The sequence below is a fragment of the Geotrypetes seraphini genome, chromosome 6, assembly GCF_902459505.1.
Source record: "Geotrypetes seraphini chromosome 6, aGeoSer1.1, whole genome shotgun sequence".
Classification (NCBI taxonomy): domain Eukaryota; kingdom Metazoa; phylum Chordata; class Amphibia; order Gymnophiona; family Dermophiidae; genus Geotrypetes; species Geotrypetes seraphini.
The window spans coordinates 10,236,267-10,250,161 of NC_047089.1; the positions used below are offsets into that span (position 1 = coordinate 10,236,267).

At 39.7% G+C, this 13,895-nt stretch overlaps 1 protein-coding gene across 3 annotated transcripts in view; it reads left to right on the forward strand.

Moving 5' to 3' along the window:
- The window catches only part of C2CD3 (C2 domain containing 3 centriole elongation regulator), a 224,922-nt gene that overhangs the window by 54,235 nt on the left and 156,792 nt on the right, over positions 1–13,895 (forward strand). For all 3 annotated transcript variants that reach the window (XM_033947874.1, XM_033947875.1, XM_033947876.1), the window contains 4 exons: positions 1,261–1,473; positions 4,869–4,981; positions 9,260–9,378; positions 13,179–13,310. In XM_033947874.1, coding sequence (XP_033803765.1) covers positions 1,261–1,473; positions 4,869–4,981; positions 9,260–9,378; positions 13,179–13,310 — 577 coding nt within the window. The remainder of the gene's footprint in view (positions 1–1,260; positions 1,474–4,868; positions 4,982–9,259; positions 9,379–13,178; positions 13,311–13,895) is intronic.

Genomic DNA, 13,895 nt, shown 5'->3' on the forward strand with positions numbered 1-13,895 from the left:
GGAAGTTTGGGTCTTGCCTCCCTAAAGATCCACCTAAACCAAACAGGGACAACCGTCCTGTTCCCATGGATTGGACTGAGGCTGAGCCAGCTAAGGACTTGCCGGTCTCAGCGAGGAACCTATGGATTTTGAGGAAGCCTGTTCTGGCTTGGAATCCAATTATCCTGAGAGTATGCAGGTGGACTTGGCTTGTTGCCACAAACAGTGAGTGTGGTTGCTGTTGAACTGTTTGTGTGCTGTTTTTCTTTTCCTTTTCTCTAAATTGTTGGTTTTTGGTTTGTTGTGAGAAAGCTTGGAGAGATTGGGGAGAGGTTTTGCTTCCACCTTGGGAGGGAATTTTGAAAAGCTATCTATTGGCTTTAATTTGCAAAACCTAATGCTATCTCCTATTCCTGGCATTACCTTAAACCTGCCAGAGGCTTTATTTAGTTTTAAGCACTGTGGAATTGCTGGAACCAGTGCACTGAACTGTATTTTTGTATATTGCACAAGCTACTTGGGAGTAGGCTTATGCTGGCTGAGGAGAACTGAACCCTCAGCTGCCAGTTTTGACTTTATTTTGGTTTTTTTGCCTTTTGCATTTTGCTTTGCTGGTGTTTTGGCCTACTGACATTTGCATCTTTTCTGATGAACTGTTTAACTTTATGTTTGAGATCAGTAAAGCTGAATTATGTTTTCATGAACCTGATTTGTGAGTTTTGATTTTCTGGTTAACTCCAGTCCAGTCCTGCAGGGTGACTCCAGGCCGGGTACTGTGTTTTGTAGCCACCAGTATCTCTACTGAGCCCTGCTCTGGGCTACAGTGGTGGCCACAATACCAACTGGATAATTATATAGTATATTTGAGAAAATTGACAATTCTTTTTGTAAACTGGCCGTTTCTCAATAATTTGTTTAGGGGTGGAAGTTGTCAAAGGAGGCCGCCTCCCTCATTCATGATTGGTAGGGGCTGTCTGGTCATGGTGATGGTCTCAGTTATACCTTTCAAGCCATACTGTTTGTTGGTCCTGATTTCTGCAGCAATTAATTTCTGCTGTCCCTCTTTTATTTAGAGAGTTTTGATTGCAATCCTTGCACTGTTTCCATCCTTTCAATACTGAAGCCATGAAATTCCTGAAAGGAATAGAATGTATTTCCGTGGCTTTAATATAATTTGGTTCTCTGTAAATTTCTGGCTATTATGTGTTCAGTACAGTACTGACAATTTTACAGAAGGCATGAACTACAGATTACAACATTGTAAATTTTTTTTATGTGCAGCAACAGGAGACCATCAAGTGGTGATACCCTGGAATCGACAGAGGAAACTCAAGTTATGAACCTGACTCTGGACAGATTAGCATTACTGGGTCGGGTGCACTTGGCTAGAGTCATAATTGAATCTTTAAAAATTCCTTCAGATAACATCCAAATTGTACAAGCCAAACGAACCAGTAAAGGCAAACCCCCACGACCAACCTCTTCTGTAAAACGGTAAGAAGCACTTTCTTATGTTTCAGCCAGATATTTAAAGGAATCCTAATCTTTTAACTTCTCAACAGTCTGTTCCCTCATCCCTACAGGTACTTCCTGTACCTCCATTGAAGTAAAATTCCAGTGCAGTTTGTTGTATTCTGTTTGAAAATCTTTTATAATTTATCATTTATTTGGAAAGAGGAAGGTTTAAAATATTTAGGAATTATTATCAAAAATACAATTGAAGATACAGTCAAAGAAAATGAAAAAATTTTATTTAAAAAAATAACAGAAATGTGTGAGCAATGGAATCCTTTACATCTTTCTTGGTGGAGAAGAGTTCAAACAATTAAAATGATGATATTGCCTGTGGTTTGTTATCAAATGAGTATGATACCAATATTTTTTCAGGGGTCATTCTATAAAAAGTTAAACAATATTCTTACAAAATTTGTTTGGTTTGGGAAAAGACCTAGAATTGCTTTAGTATCTTTACAAAGACCAATTGTGGAGGGAGGGGTAAATTTTCCAAATTTTTATAGGTACCATCAAGCCTATATTCTAAGACAGGGTATGTATTGGATCCTCCCAGATCTCATGGAGAATGTACCAGATTGGCTATATTTAGAATGGCGGCTCCTGTTCCCATTACATTTAGAACATCTAATTAGTATAAAAATGCCTAGACAATATAAAGATAACAGAATTCTATTGAATACTTGGAAGACATTAAGATATATTAGTAATCTATCACCAGAACCAATTGCTAAATCATTAAATCAATCTATTTGGGTAAACTCCAGGATCAAGATTGGCGGATTTAAGATCGTCTGGAAACAATGGATAGTTGCAGGTATACAAACATTGAATGATGTTATTTCAGAAGGATCAATGCTTAGTTTTTCACAATTGCAAAATAAATTTGGATTAAATAAAACACAATATTTTAAATGGATGCAATTGAAGCAAGCTATTCAGGCAGGGTTCCCTGAATGGAAAGATCTTAATACCCAATATAGTTTACAGGTTCTTTGTTTCCAGGCGGAGTTTTTGGGACACCAAGCCGCAAAATGGTATAAATTGATATATGGATTTTTAAATTTTTTTTAAAAAAAATGGACTTAGGGATATTTGGAGTATTGAGATTGGACAGACAATTTCTGCGTCTCAGTGGCCACGATTTTGGTCCTGGAGATTAAGATCTACAAAGTCAGCATCTATGAGTCAAACTTGGATGTTTTTGTTACATAGAGTTTTATGGACCCCGACGCGCTTACAAAAGATAGATAGCACTAGATCTAATAGATGCTGGCATTGCAGAGTAGAAGTTGGGACATTAGATCACTTAATTTTTTTTTGTCCCTGTGTAAATGTATTTTGGAAACTAATTTGGCCCCAAATTAATGAATTACTAGAAAATCATGTAGGACTCTCATATGATACTATATTATTTGGTACAGCAATGAGAACTCAGAGTCCGATTTTAGCAAATAATAACAAATTATTATTAATATTGACAGGGGTCGCCATGCAACAAATAACTCAAAATTGGAAGGATTATACCAAATTAAATTATACATTTTGGTGGAATTCAGTCTGTCATATATACAAAATGGAAAAAATAATAGCATTACAACAAGGGAATATTCATAATTTTAAGAAAATTTGGGAACCATTGACTCGATATTCTAATGATCAGATTTCTTAGCACATTAGTAAGAATTATATTAGAATGGGGAGGGGAATGTATATTATGTGAAAATAAGAAATGAAAAAGGGGAGGGTTATATTTTTATATGATAAGATGATTTATTTGTAATCACAATTTCATGTATTAATTGAATATAATATGTACGAATCAAATATTGTGAGAATGCAAAAATTTATAAATAAACTTAAAAAAAAAAAAGAAAATCTTTTATAAACTTGTCAAATACAATATATCAACCCCCCCCCAAAAAACCAAAACAAAACCCAAAAACCCAGTTACCATACATGTCCAATGTGGATCTAGGGTCTTTAATCTTATAACCCTAACCTGTAAGCTCAAGAAGTGTCACCAAGAGCTTAGTCCCTTCTTGCAACATATTCAGCACTTGACTACATGCCTTGGGGGACAAGAATTCCAAATAGATAAGAATCTACTTTGCCTTTTTGGTGACTATGTAGCCCCATATGATTGTCCAAACATTAAAGTGGCTGCAACCCAGGATGTGGAATGCTCTCTCTGGTGTTTTGAGGTTATGCAGTAATAAGATGAGCTTTAGGAAGATATTGAAGGCCCATTTCTTTAATGGCTGTTTTGAGAGTTTAGGAGTTGTGTGTATTATGCAGGTGATCAAATTGTGGAGCAGTCTATTATATCAGTTAAAGTTTGTGAATTTTATTATGATTGTTTTAGATGTAATCCAATCAGGCCTGAAGCAGAATACAAATTTTAAAATAAAAGTCTGAAGTTTATTTCTCCTGTACCAAAATGTTGGTGGGAAAGACTGCAACCAGTGATTGAGTATACATTTTTCCCCAAATATATATGTTTACCTGAGAATAGCTTTCCAAATTGGCCTCCTGCTTCAAATAGAGCAGATTTATTTAAAAACAAATCAAAACAACAGTCTCTTCTAATGAAATAATAAGGAAGGGCCCCATCACTAATTGTAAATGATTAAATAGAACCACCCAAAAAACAGTATTTGTGTAAACATCCAAACTGCGTGAGCAAAAATGTTCTCTGTAGCCTGATGTGTCAAACACTGAGGGGAGTTGGCACATCCGGAGAGAAGTGCCTGAATTGCCATTATGGTGCCTAACTTTGAGAGCCCTTTTTTGTGGCCTGCCATTTCTTCGCACATTTATTGGTGTTGACACAGGGATGCTTATTTCGGGTTGGGAACAGTTGAGCACATTAGGCATGGCACATATTGGACCTTTTAACACTGGAGGTGTAAGCCAACAATTGCAGTAGCTAATTAAAATATTAGTGGCAATAAGAAGCTGCTTACATGGTAAGATTAATATTAACCACATTATTCTGAGGCTCTCTCCTACCTTTTGCAACATATATGATTTCTTTATAGTTCTGGACTTGACCTACATATACTGTATATTCTGCTTTTGATTTTGTTAAATCACTGTGACATTAGTGGCAAGCTAGTTTCCTGATTTATATGAGTACCTTATGCAATGTATTGCATTATTAATTTTTAATATACCGACCATCAACTGGTATCTAGCTGGTTTACAATAAAATGATAAAATAAGAATAGGAGAGATGCTTATAAATAGTAATACTTATAAGAAAGAGGGGATGTGTACACAGAGGACATTTAACAGTAACAAACATGATGGTGAGATGAAAACCATCTGATCTGTGATTTTTATTTTTTTAAGATTTACATTATATTTTGTTTTAGGACTTTTTTTGTAGAATATCACTTTCCTGTCGCATCTTCAAAGAATACAGCAGGACAGATTTCCTTAGCAACAGAAATCACTCGCGTAGCTTCTAGCAAGATTTCAAATGGAGGTATGAGCTGCATCCTCTGCTTTAAAATTGTAATTTTTTGATTTGTAATGATCTGTTAATTTTGACCCAAACATAAGTGTGATTCTAAGACCTAGTTCCCAGTCTTCAGGTTCTTCCTGGGAGGGAAGGCCTCCTCGTAGCCTAATAGCAGCACCTTTTGGCAAAATTTACTGTATCATTGTCCCTACATTAAAAGTTTTTGGAATGCAATTTGGCCACAAATTAATAAATTGATGGAAAATCATATAGAAATATCATATGATACAGTGTTATTTGGAATGATGAGAAAAAAAAGTCAAATTTCACCAGAAAATAATAAGCTTTTATTAATTATGACAGGGGTTGCCATTCAGCATATAACCAACAATTGGAAGAATTATAATAACCTAAATTATACATTTTGGTGGAATACAATATGTCATATATTCAAAATGGAAAGAGTAATAGCAATACAAAGAGGGACATATACTAAATTTATAAAAATATGGGGGCCATTGACAAAATATTGCAATGAATAAATAGTAGGATTTTTCTTCTTCTTTTCTTCTTTTCAATATTTTCTTTAAGACACACATAGAGGGGAGGTAGTGAAAATAATATTTACATAGTATACTATAATATGATATATAATATGTAATGTATGATTGAAAAGTAATAGAAGGGTGGGGGGAGGGAGAGGGGGAAAAATATATTTAGAATATGATGTATTAGATATAAAAGTGATATTGTGTATTCATTAATTGTATTTTAATATTTTGTACACTTTATGAAAAATTTGAAAATAAAAAATAATGGGCAAAAAAAAAAAAAAAAAAAATTAAAAGCCTTGCATTTCTCAGCTAGAGGACTGTTATTGCAATGATTGGGCTGGATACTAGGGAAAAAGCCTAGGGAACTGGGATCATGGGAAGTTTCCAGGATTCAGACCCTTAACTCTGTGTTCCAGAGACTGGAGACTTGTGGCTGAGTAACAGAAGCCACCTAGCTGCAGCCCAAATTCAAGGAAATTTGAATGTACTCTATGAAATAGTAGATGAAATACTAAACTGTCTTGTAAGTCAGTGATTCCCAACCCTGTCCTGGAGGAACATCAGGCCAATCGGGTTTTCAGGCTAGCCCTAATGAATATGCATGAGAGAGATTTGCATATGATGGAAGTGATAGGCATGCAAATTTGCTTCATGCATATTCATTAGGGTTAGCCTGAAAACCCAATTGGCCTGGTGTTCCTCCAGGACAGGGTTGGGAACCACTGTTGTAAGTGGCAGGCAGGAAATTTTCCTTTTGATATCCTAGATGAAGAGTGCAGCTAGTTTGGTTTAGGGCAGGGGTCTGCAACCTTTAAGACATAAAGAGCCACTTGGACCCGTTTTCGAAAAGAAAAAAAAACTTGGAGCCGCAAAACCATTATAAAACAAATCTAACACTGCATATATTGTTTCTTATCTTAATGCTATATACAGGATCACTAAATTGAAAATAAAATCATTTTTCCTACCTTTGCTATTTGGTGATTTCATGAGTCTCTGGTTGCACTTTCTTCTTCTGACTGTGCATCCAATCTTTCTTCCTTTCTTTCAGCCTCCTGTATGTTTCCTCTCCTCCAGACCTCATTCTCTCCCCCAACTTTTTCTTTCTGTCTCCCTGTTCCCCCTTCTTTCTGTCTCCGTGCCCTCCCCCAAGCCACTCGGTTTGCTGCCACCGCAATCGGGGAACAGCCCCCAAGCCACCGCCGTCCCAAGCTTTCCCTGCAGAAGTGTTGCGCTGACCAGCATTCCGCTCCCTGACGTCAATTCTGACGTAGGAGAGGAAGTTCCGGGCCAACAAGGCATTTCTCCTCATTCCATCCAGCCTGAGCCCCATCTCTCCTTGATCCAGCATTTCCCTTCTGTGTCTGTCAGAATTACCATTCCACCTATTTTCCAGCATCACCCTTCTTTGTGTCCATCTCACCTATATCCCTATCTCACCACTTTTTCAGAATCTTCATTTGTCTCTGTCCTTATCTTTACGCCATGTTCACCATTTGTCCTTTCAATGTCTATCTCCCCCCCCCCACTTTTTCAGCATTACTTCTATGTCTCTATTTCACCTCCTCTTCATGTCCCCTCTGTATCTCTATCCTTATTCAGTAGGTCCTGCTTACCCTTTCTCTTCTTTGTGTCACTATCTCCATTTTCAGCTTTCCCCCCCTTTTCCTTTGTTACTGCACCCTGTAGCTAGAATCTTTCCACCCTCCCTCCACTCCGGCCCAGCCCAGTATGAAAGATTTCCTTTTGTTTCCCTCCCCTCTCTCTTTCTCTCTCTCTTCTCCTCCCTCACCCACGAGTCCTGCATCTGGCCCTCTCCCTTCTACCTGCACCTGGCAACACCCCCCTGCTCCGCGGCTCTCTTCAGCAACTCATCAGCAGCAGTGATCAAGACAAGCTGCCGACATCGAGGCCTTCCCTCTACGAGTCCCGCCTTTGTGGAAAAAGGAAGTTGAAACAAGCGGGACTCGCAGAGGGTAGGCCCCGACGTCAGAAGCTTGTGTCGATCGCTGCTGCTGAGTTGCCGAAGAGAGCCGCGGAGCAGGGGATGTGGCCGGAAGCAGGTAGAAGGGAGAGGGAGATAGGAAGGCTGTAGATCTCCGGAGCATGACACCGACCCCGGCCAGGATGATTTCTTTTTCAGGCGTGCACCTTACAAGTCCAGCGTCGCGGCGGGAAATAGCCATGCTGAGCAGTGAGCTCAGCACTACACAGATGAAAGCCTTGCTTGCTGATTGGTCCGGCGGCACTGCGGGGCGGGGCCGCCGAACCAATCAGCAAGCAAGGCTTTCATCTGTGTATGTGCTGAGCTCACTGCTCAGCATGGCTATTTCCCGCCGCGACGCTGGACTTGTAAGGTGCATGCCTGCGTGACACACTACCGGAGCCGCAGCAAAGGTGGAAAAGAGCCGCATGCGGCTCTGGAGCCGCAGGTTGCCGACCCCCGGTTTAGGGAGTCCCTTCCTTGTAGTTCATATGTAAACTAGAGAGATATTTTTTTAAAAACCTTTGAAGACACAACTGTTTGTTGATGCGTTCATGTAACATAACATAGTAACGTAGTAAATGTGAATGAAATAAGTTTGGTTAGCAATGGAAGAAGTAAGATTATTGTTGTTTAACATGTGATGTCTTGTTTTTAATCTATTTTGTATATTAATTGCAAACTGCTTAGATCTTTAAGTAGTATATAAATTTTTTAATTAAGTAAATAAATATGATGCATGGAATGCCCTCCTGAGGGAGGTGGTGGAGAGGGAAATGGTGACAGGGTTCAAACAAGTGTAGGATGAACACAGAGGATCTGTAATCAGAAAATAATGGGTATATATTGAAGAAACTAAGGCCAGTACTGGGCAGGCTTGCATGGTCTGTGTCCCGTATATGGACATTTAGTTGAGGACAGGCTGGGGATGGTTAAAATGGGCTGGCGTGAGCTTTGACGGAGACTCCAGTAGATGGAACCTAAGCACACCACCGGGCAGGACTCTGGATTTCTGGCTTAGAAATATCTAAGAAAAAGGACTAATGATTAATTTATAGAATGTGTGTGGTTGGGCAAACTGGATGGACCATTCGGGTCTTTATCTGCCATCACTGACTATGTTACTATGAAGAGTCGTTAAGAGACATGGGATTCTCCCACAGGCTGGCAGAAAATTCCACTTAGCCTGGGGATTCCTTCCCTTGATACAGTCAATCCTCTTCTTGTACTGGGGAGTCATCGTTCTGAAGTGCTGGCGAGAGCAGCAGGATCTTTGCTTGGGCTGGGATTTGTGCATAGAAACGATGCTATTCTATAACACTGCATGCAAATTTTCAGAACACCCCTGACCATCCATCCCCTCCCATGAACATGCCTCCTTATGAGTTAGGTGCTGTAGGATTTAGGGCACACAGGAAGATATGAGAGCAAATCCAGATTAGCTCCAATTAGCACTAATTGAAAGCATCCAGCTATTGACTGTAATTGGCTTGTTAACTAATTAAGTTGTGTGCACATCTCAGTATTGTGTCCAAATTAAGGCAACCTTTATAGAATTTGGGGAATATTGCATAAAAATCGGCATTGTTTTCCAAGTGCCCACTTTTATGCATGTTAAAACCCTCAGGCCACTTATCAAATTAACCCCGGGGAAGAACACACTGTCCTTATTTTTCTCCTTGGTTTTGAACTATTTTGATGCCAAATGTAGTTGTCTTTCTGATCTCTAAAGCTGCCAAAATTAGCTCTGATTTTTTCTTTCAGTGGTAAACTTTCAGCAGCGCTTTGTATTCCCTGTACAATTTAGTGGGATAATGATTGAGCAATGGTGGAATTCAGACCTAACCTTCAGGATCTTTTTGAGGAAGGGAGCCCAGAGGAAGGTAAATCAATGGGCTTCTTTTACATATTGTGTCAAGAATTTTGCTGACTTTCCTTCAAAGCTGTTCGTTATTTGGAAAGTCAATAAAGCTTTTTTTCAGAAAAGGTTAGACAGTTCTGAGGCAACAGGTTGTTAATGGATAAAATAAGGAGTTGATCATTATATTTGATAATTAAGCAATATATGTATTATTAAAGGATTGAAATATACTGTATCTGGCAATTGATGTATTAATTATCTGTCATGCACGTAAATCGGATCATGTTAAACTAGGGGTGTCCAACCTTTTGGCTTTCCTCAGTTCATACTTTTACATCTCACTATTGTCTGGATGCATTCTCCAGACGGGATGGACACTTCGGCCAATCTGTTGTACAAAATTTATTTTCCTAATGGCCAACCTTCCCTCCATCCCTCTTTTTGTTAGCTTGGAGGTCACCCATGTGTTAAGAATATGCTGCCTGCTTGTCCTGGGATAAAGCACAGTTACTTACTGTAACAGGTGTTATCCAGGGACAGCAGGCAGATATTCTTGCGTCCCACCCACCTCCCCGGGTTGGCTTCTTAGCTGGCTTATCCTAACTGGGGACCGCGCGCCTCCGTCAGGCGGGAAGGCACTCGCGCGTGCGCGGTGCGGCCTGCTAGAACTTTCTAAGTTCTTAGAGTGCAATCACTCTAAAATTGTCCGTACTGGGGCTCCGTCAGTGCCGTCACCCATCAGTCAAGAATATGTGCCTGCTGTCCCTGGATAACACCTGTTACGGTAAATAACTGTGCTTTCTGGGGCCAAACGCTGCAGCAAGACAGAGGAGGGAGCTGGCAAGACGGTAAACACCCGGGGGCACCAGAGGAAAACACTGCATCGCCTTCAACCGGGGCTGCACAAAATGCTTCACGGGGCCGCAGGTTGGACACCCCTGTGTTAAACCTTTGCTTTATAAAAATCACTGGCTTTTTGCTCTTTGTTTTAAAGCTTTCAGACTTGGTCTCCCTCTTTATCTGTTTACTCTTTTCATCTCATATTCACCAGTTAGACTATGTTCTATAAATGATCACTGTCTACTTCTGCCCAGAATCCACTAGACACTGAGCCCTCTTCTCCATGGCCCTTTTTCTCCAGAATTCCCTTCCAAATCAGAGCGGAACTCTCCTTTAAGAGTTTCAAGTCTTCTTTAAAAATGTGGCTTTTTCAGAATGCTTTGGATTCTAGTTGATTTGGGGTTTAACTGCTATCACTGTTTCCCTAGCCTTCCCCCTCCTCTACCCCTACCATGTATATGAGTATGGTTTCTGTCCTGTTAGATATTGTAGTCCCTTTCTAGTTTCAAAGTAAAGGCGATTCGCAAAATAAAAATAGCGTAATAGCAATTATGTAATTAATGGTCTGTTAATTAAAGAGGCAGAGTAAATGGGTGTTTTGCTTATGATCTTAACAGGAATTAGCTCAGGGTCTCTAGATTAATGACTGGAGTGTAGGGTTTATTTCCTTCTTGACCTTTTCTCAAAGTCACTAATAAGCTGTGGATTGTCCCTTGGCCTTTACACTGACATTGACAACCTTTATAATATTATGTGTGTTTAACATATCCACTAACAATGCACTATTTGGCCAAAAAAAGAAGCTATGATTTGCTAAATTATATACAGTATTTCCTTTACTAGTTGGTGTGCTGTGTTACATCCCATTTGTTCTGGACTGGTCTTGTGGGACAATAAGGAAAGAGACATTCTTAATCCTACCAGTCTAGTCCAGCGTCCTATCCTGATGTACAGTAGGTTTCTCCTGATTTATGTTTGCAGCTAATTTTGTGGTTTGTGGTTTTTCTGTGTTCGTGGGCTTTCTGGTATGTGTTTCAGGTGGTCATGAAATGGATCTAGTTTCTCTCCTACTGTTCTTGAGGTAATGGGGAGTGGGAAAGAATTGTCTCCTTATGCTTTGTTATAGAAAGTACTAAGTTGATTGGAACTTCATGGATATGGGGGTCACAAGCTTTGTCTTGATCTCCTGATAAAGGGGCATAACCCATTCATTCTGCACTAATCTAATAGGATGTGAGAAAACAAAATTGGCAGATAAGAAATTTTTCCTTAAGTTAGACCTGGGGCAGCCACTGCTTATTTATGGTCTTATGTAGCATGGAATCTGCCTACTCTTTGTGATCCTGCCAGGTGCTTGAAACCTGGATTGGCCACGGTTGAAAACAGGATACTGGGCTTAATGTACCTTTGGTCCCTTCAGGGATTCAAGACAAGGTTGGATAAGTTCCTCCTGGAATGACACAGACGCAAATAAGACTAGACTTAAATAGGGCACTGGTCTTTGACCTAAGGGCCGCCGCATGAGCAGACTGCTGGGCACGATGGACCACTGATCTGACCCAGCAGCGGCAAATCTTATGTTCTTATGCTTCAAATCTTTGAATACAGGAATTTAAAAAAAAAATTCCTAGCGCTGACTCACCTGTTCTTTATTTGCAGCTGGATGGTCATCCGGTCACTGCTGTTCCAATGCATTTTAGTGTTTGTCGTTCTTTTTAAATCCAAAAGAGAGAATTGCACGTACCAATTGCTGTGAGATGGCATTTAAAAACAGTACAGTGGTATCTAGGTTTTCTTAACATTGTCACAACTACGTCTGTTGTTAAAACAATGTGCATAGTAGCTGAAGCAGTTGCACCTCATGGATTTCTCTAAAGAGGAGAAGGAATAATGTTTTGTTTTAGACAGTGGTATTTACAGTGCCTTTAGCACTGATAATAATTATAACAGAAGTTTGTAAAGGTGTACTACATTCTGGAGTACCTAGAAATCCAAGGTGCATTCTTTTGCGAACAGAACCATGCACTTGTATCATTCTGTTTACTAAAATAGATGGACTTATTCTAACCTAGTCTAATATGTTTCACAAAGAATACATAAAAAGCATACAGTTCTGTCAGAGTGTTGGAGTAATATACACTTCCCCCTCCATATTCAAGGGGGTTAGGGGCAGAGCCAGCCCGTGAATATTAAAAAAACCACGAATAATATTCGAGCCGGTTCTGCCCCTAACCCCTGCTTCCACCGGCTATTCCCCCGGCGATGGCGGAATAGAAATCCCTAATGTAATGTAATGTGTTTTAAGCCCTGAAAGCCCCCCCTTAAGCCTTACCTGGTGGTCTAGCGGGTTTTCGTGGCAGGAGCGATCTTCCCACGCTCTTGCCCCGTGCTGATCGCTCACAGGAAATGGCTGCCTTGAGCTCCCGTAGTCTCTCGAGCCATTTCCTGTGAGCGATTTGCACGAGGCAGGAGTGTGGGAAGATCGCTCCTGCCCTGAAAATCCACTAGACCACCAGGTAAGGCTTAACCTTTTCCTATTGTAATAGATTTTACGTTACGCTGGTTCCAATCGTAATTATTTTAGCAAAGTTTTGTATTATTCACCGTTATCATTTACGGCTATTGTAAACACAATGGCCCAATAGATGGGACAAATGATAGGTAGAAGGTGTACTGTATGTCCCATGCCATGGGACATACGATGGCAACAATATTTTTTGGAATGTCCCGTCATCCGGGACACACGATAGGAAAAGGTTAAGGGGGGCTTACAGGGCTTAAAATAGCCTGAAAAATGAAAATGCATTTTTTTATTTAAAACTGTGAATAAGCGAATCCGTAGATATGGTATTCGCAAATATGGAGGGAGAAGTGTAAAGAAAATATGCTGATGGAAACAACCATTTGAAAATGCCAAAGAAATTCATTCATATGTTGATAAGATCTTGGATGTTGTTATATCCAGTTTTTCCTCTTAAACAGCCAGAGCCGATTGGCACTGCCGCACTCTCACTGCGGAATGTTATTCAGTCCGAGCTTCTAGCCTTGAGAAGTGATCTCCCGGTGCAGTTGGTGGAGGGAACAAATGAGAAAACTCAAATTGGACCATTAAAGGTATTACAAATAAATTTCACTATGTTACACGATTTTTGTTCTTGGGCAGGAAGTGTAATTTCCTAATTGCTGATGCCTATAAAGTATAGAAAGTATCTGTTATATCCATAAAACTTTACTTTTGTGACCAGGATAGACACATTTTGCAATTTTTCATCTTTTCATTTTTATAAAGTCATAACAAAGCAACGTATGAATCACAATTAACATGTATTTATATTGAAGCTATACAACAATTACCACAGAAGATTTAGAAGTGAGTAGTTTTTTGAGATTTGTGATTATATTGTTAGTCACTTTCACGAATCAGCCTCCAGATGTAGTCTCCCAACATGTTCTCATTATATTGTCCTTGATAGCGGTGTTCAAAGTCCAGTATATCCTTGTGGTAGCGCTCACCTTGCTCCTTTGAGTATGTTCCTATGTTCTTCTTGAATGTCTCAAGATGAGCATCAAGGACATGGACTTTGACAGACATTCTATAGCCCATTTTACTTTAATTCTTCACCAGATTCTCAACCAACTCCATGTAGTTTTCCGCCTTGTGATTGCTCAGGAAACTCCAAACTACTGCAACAAAGCTGT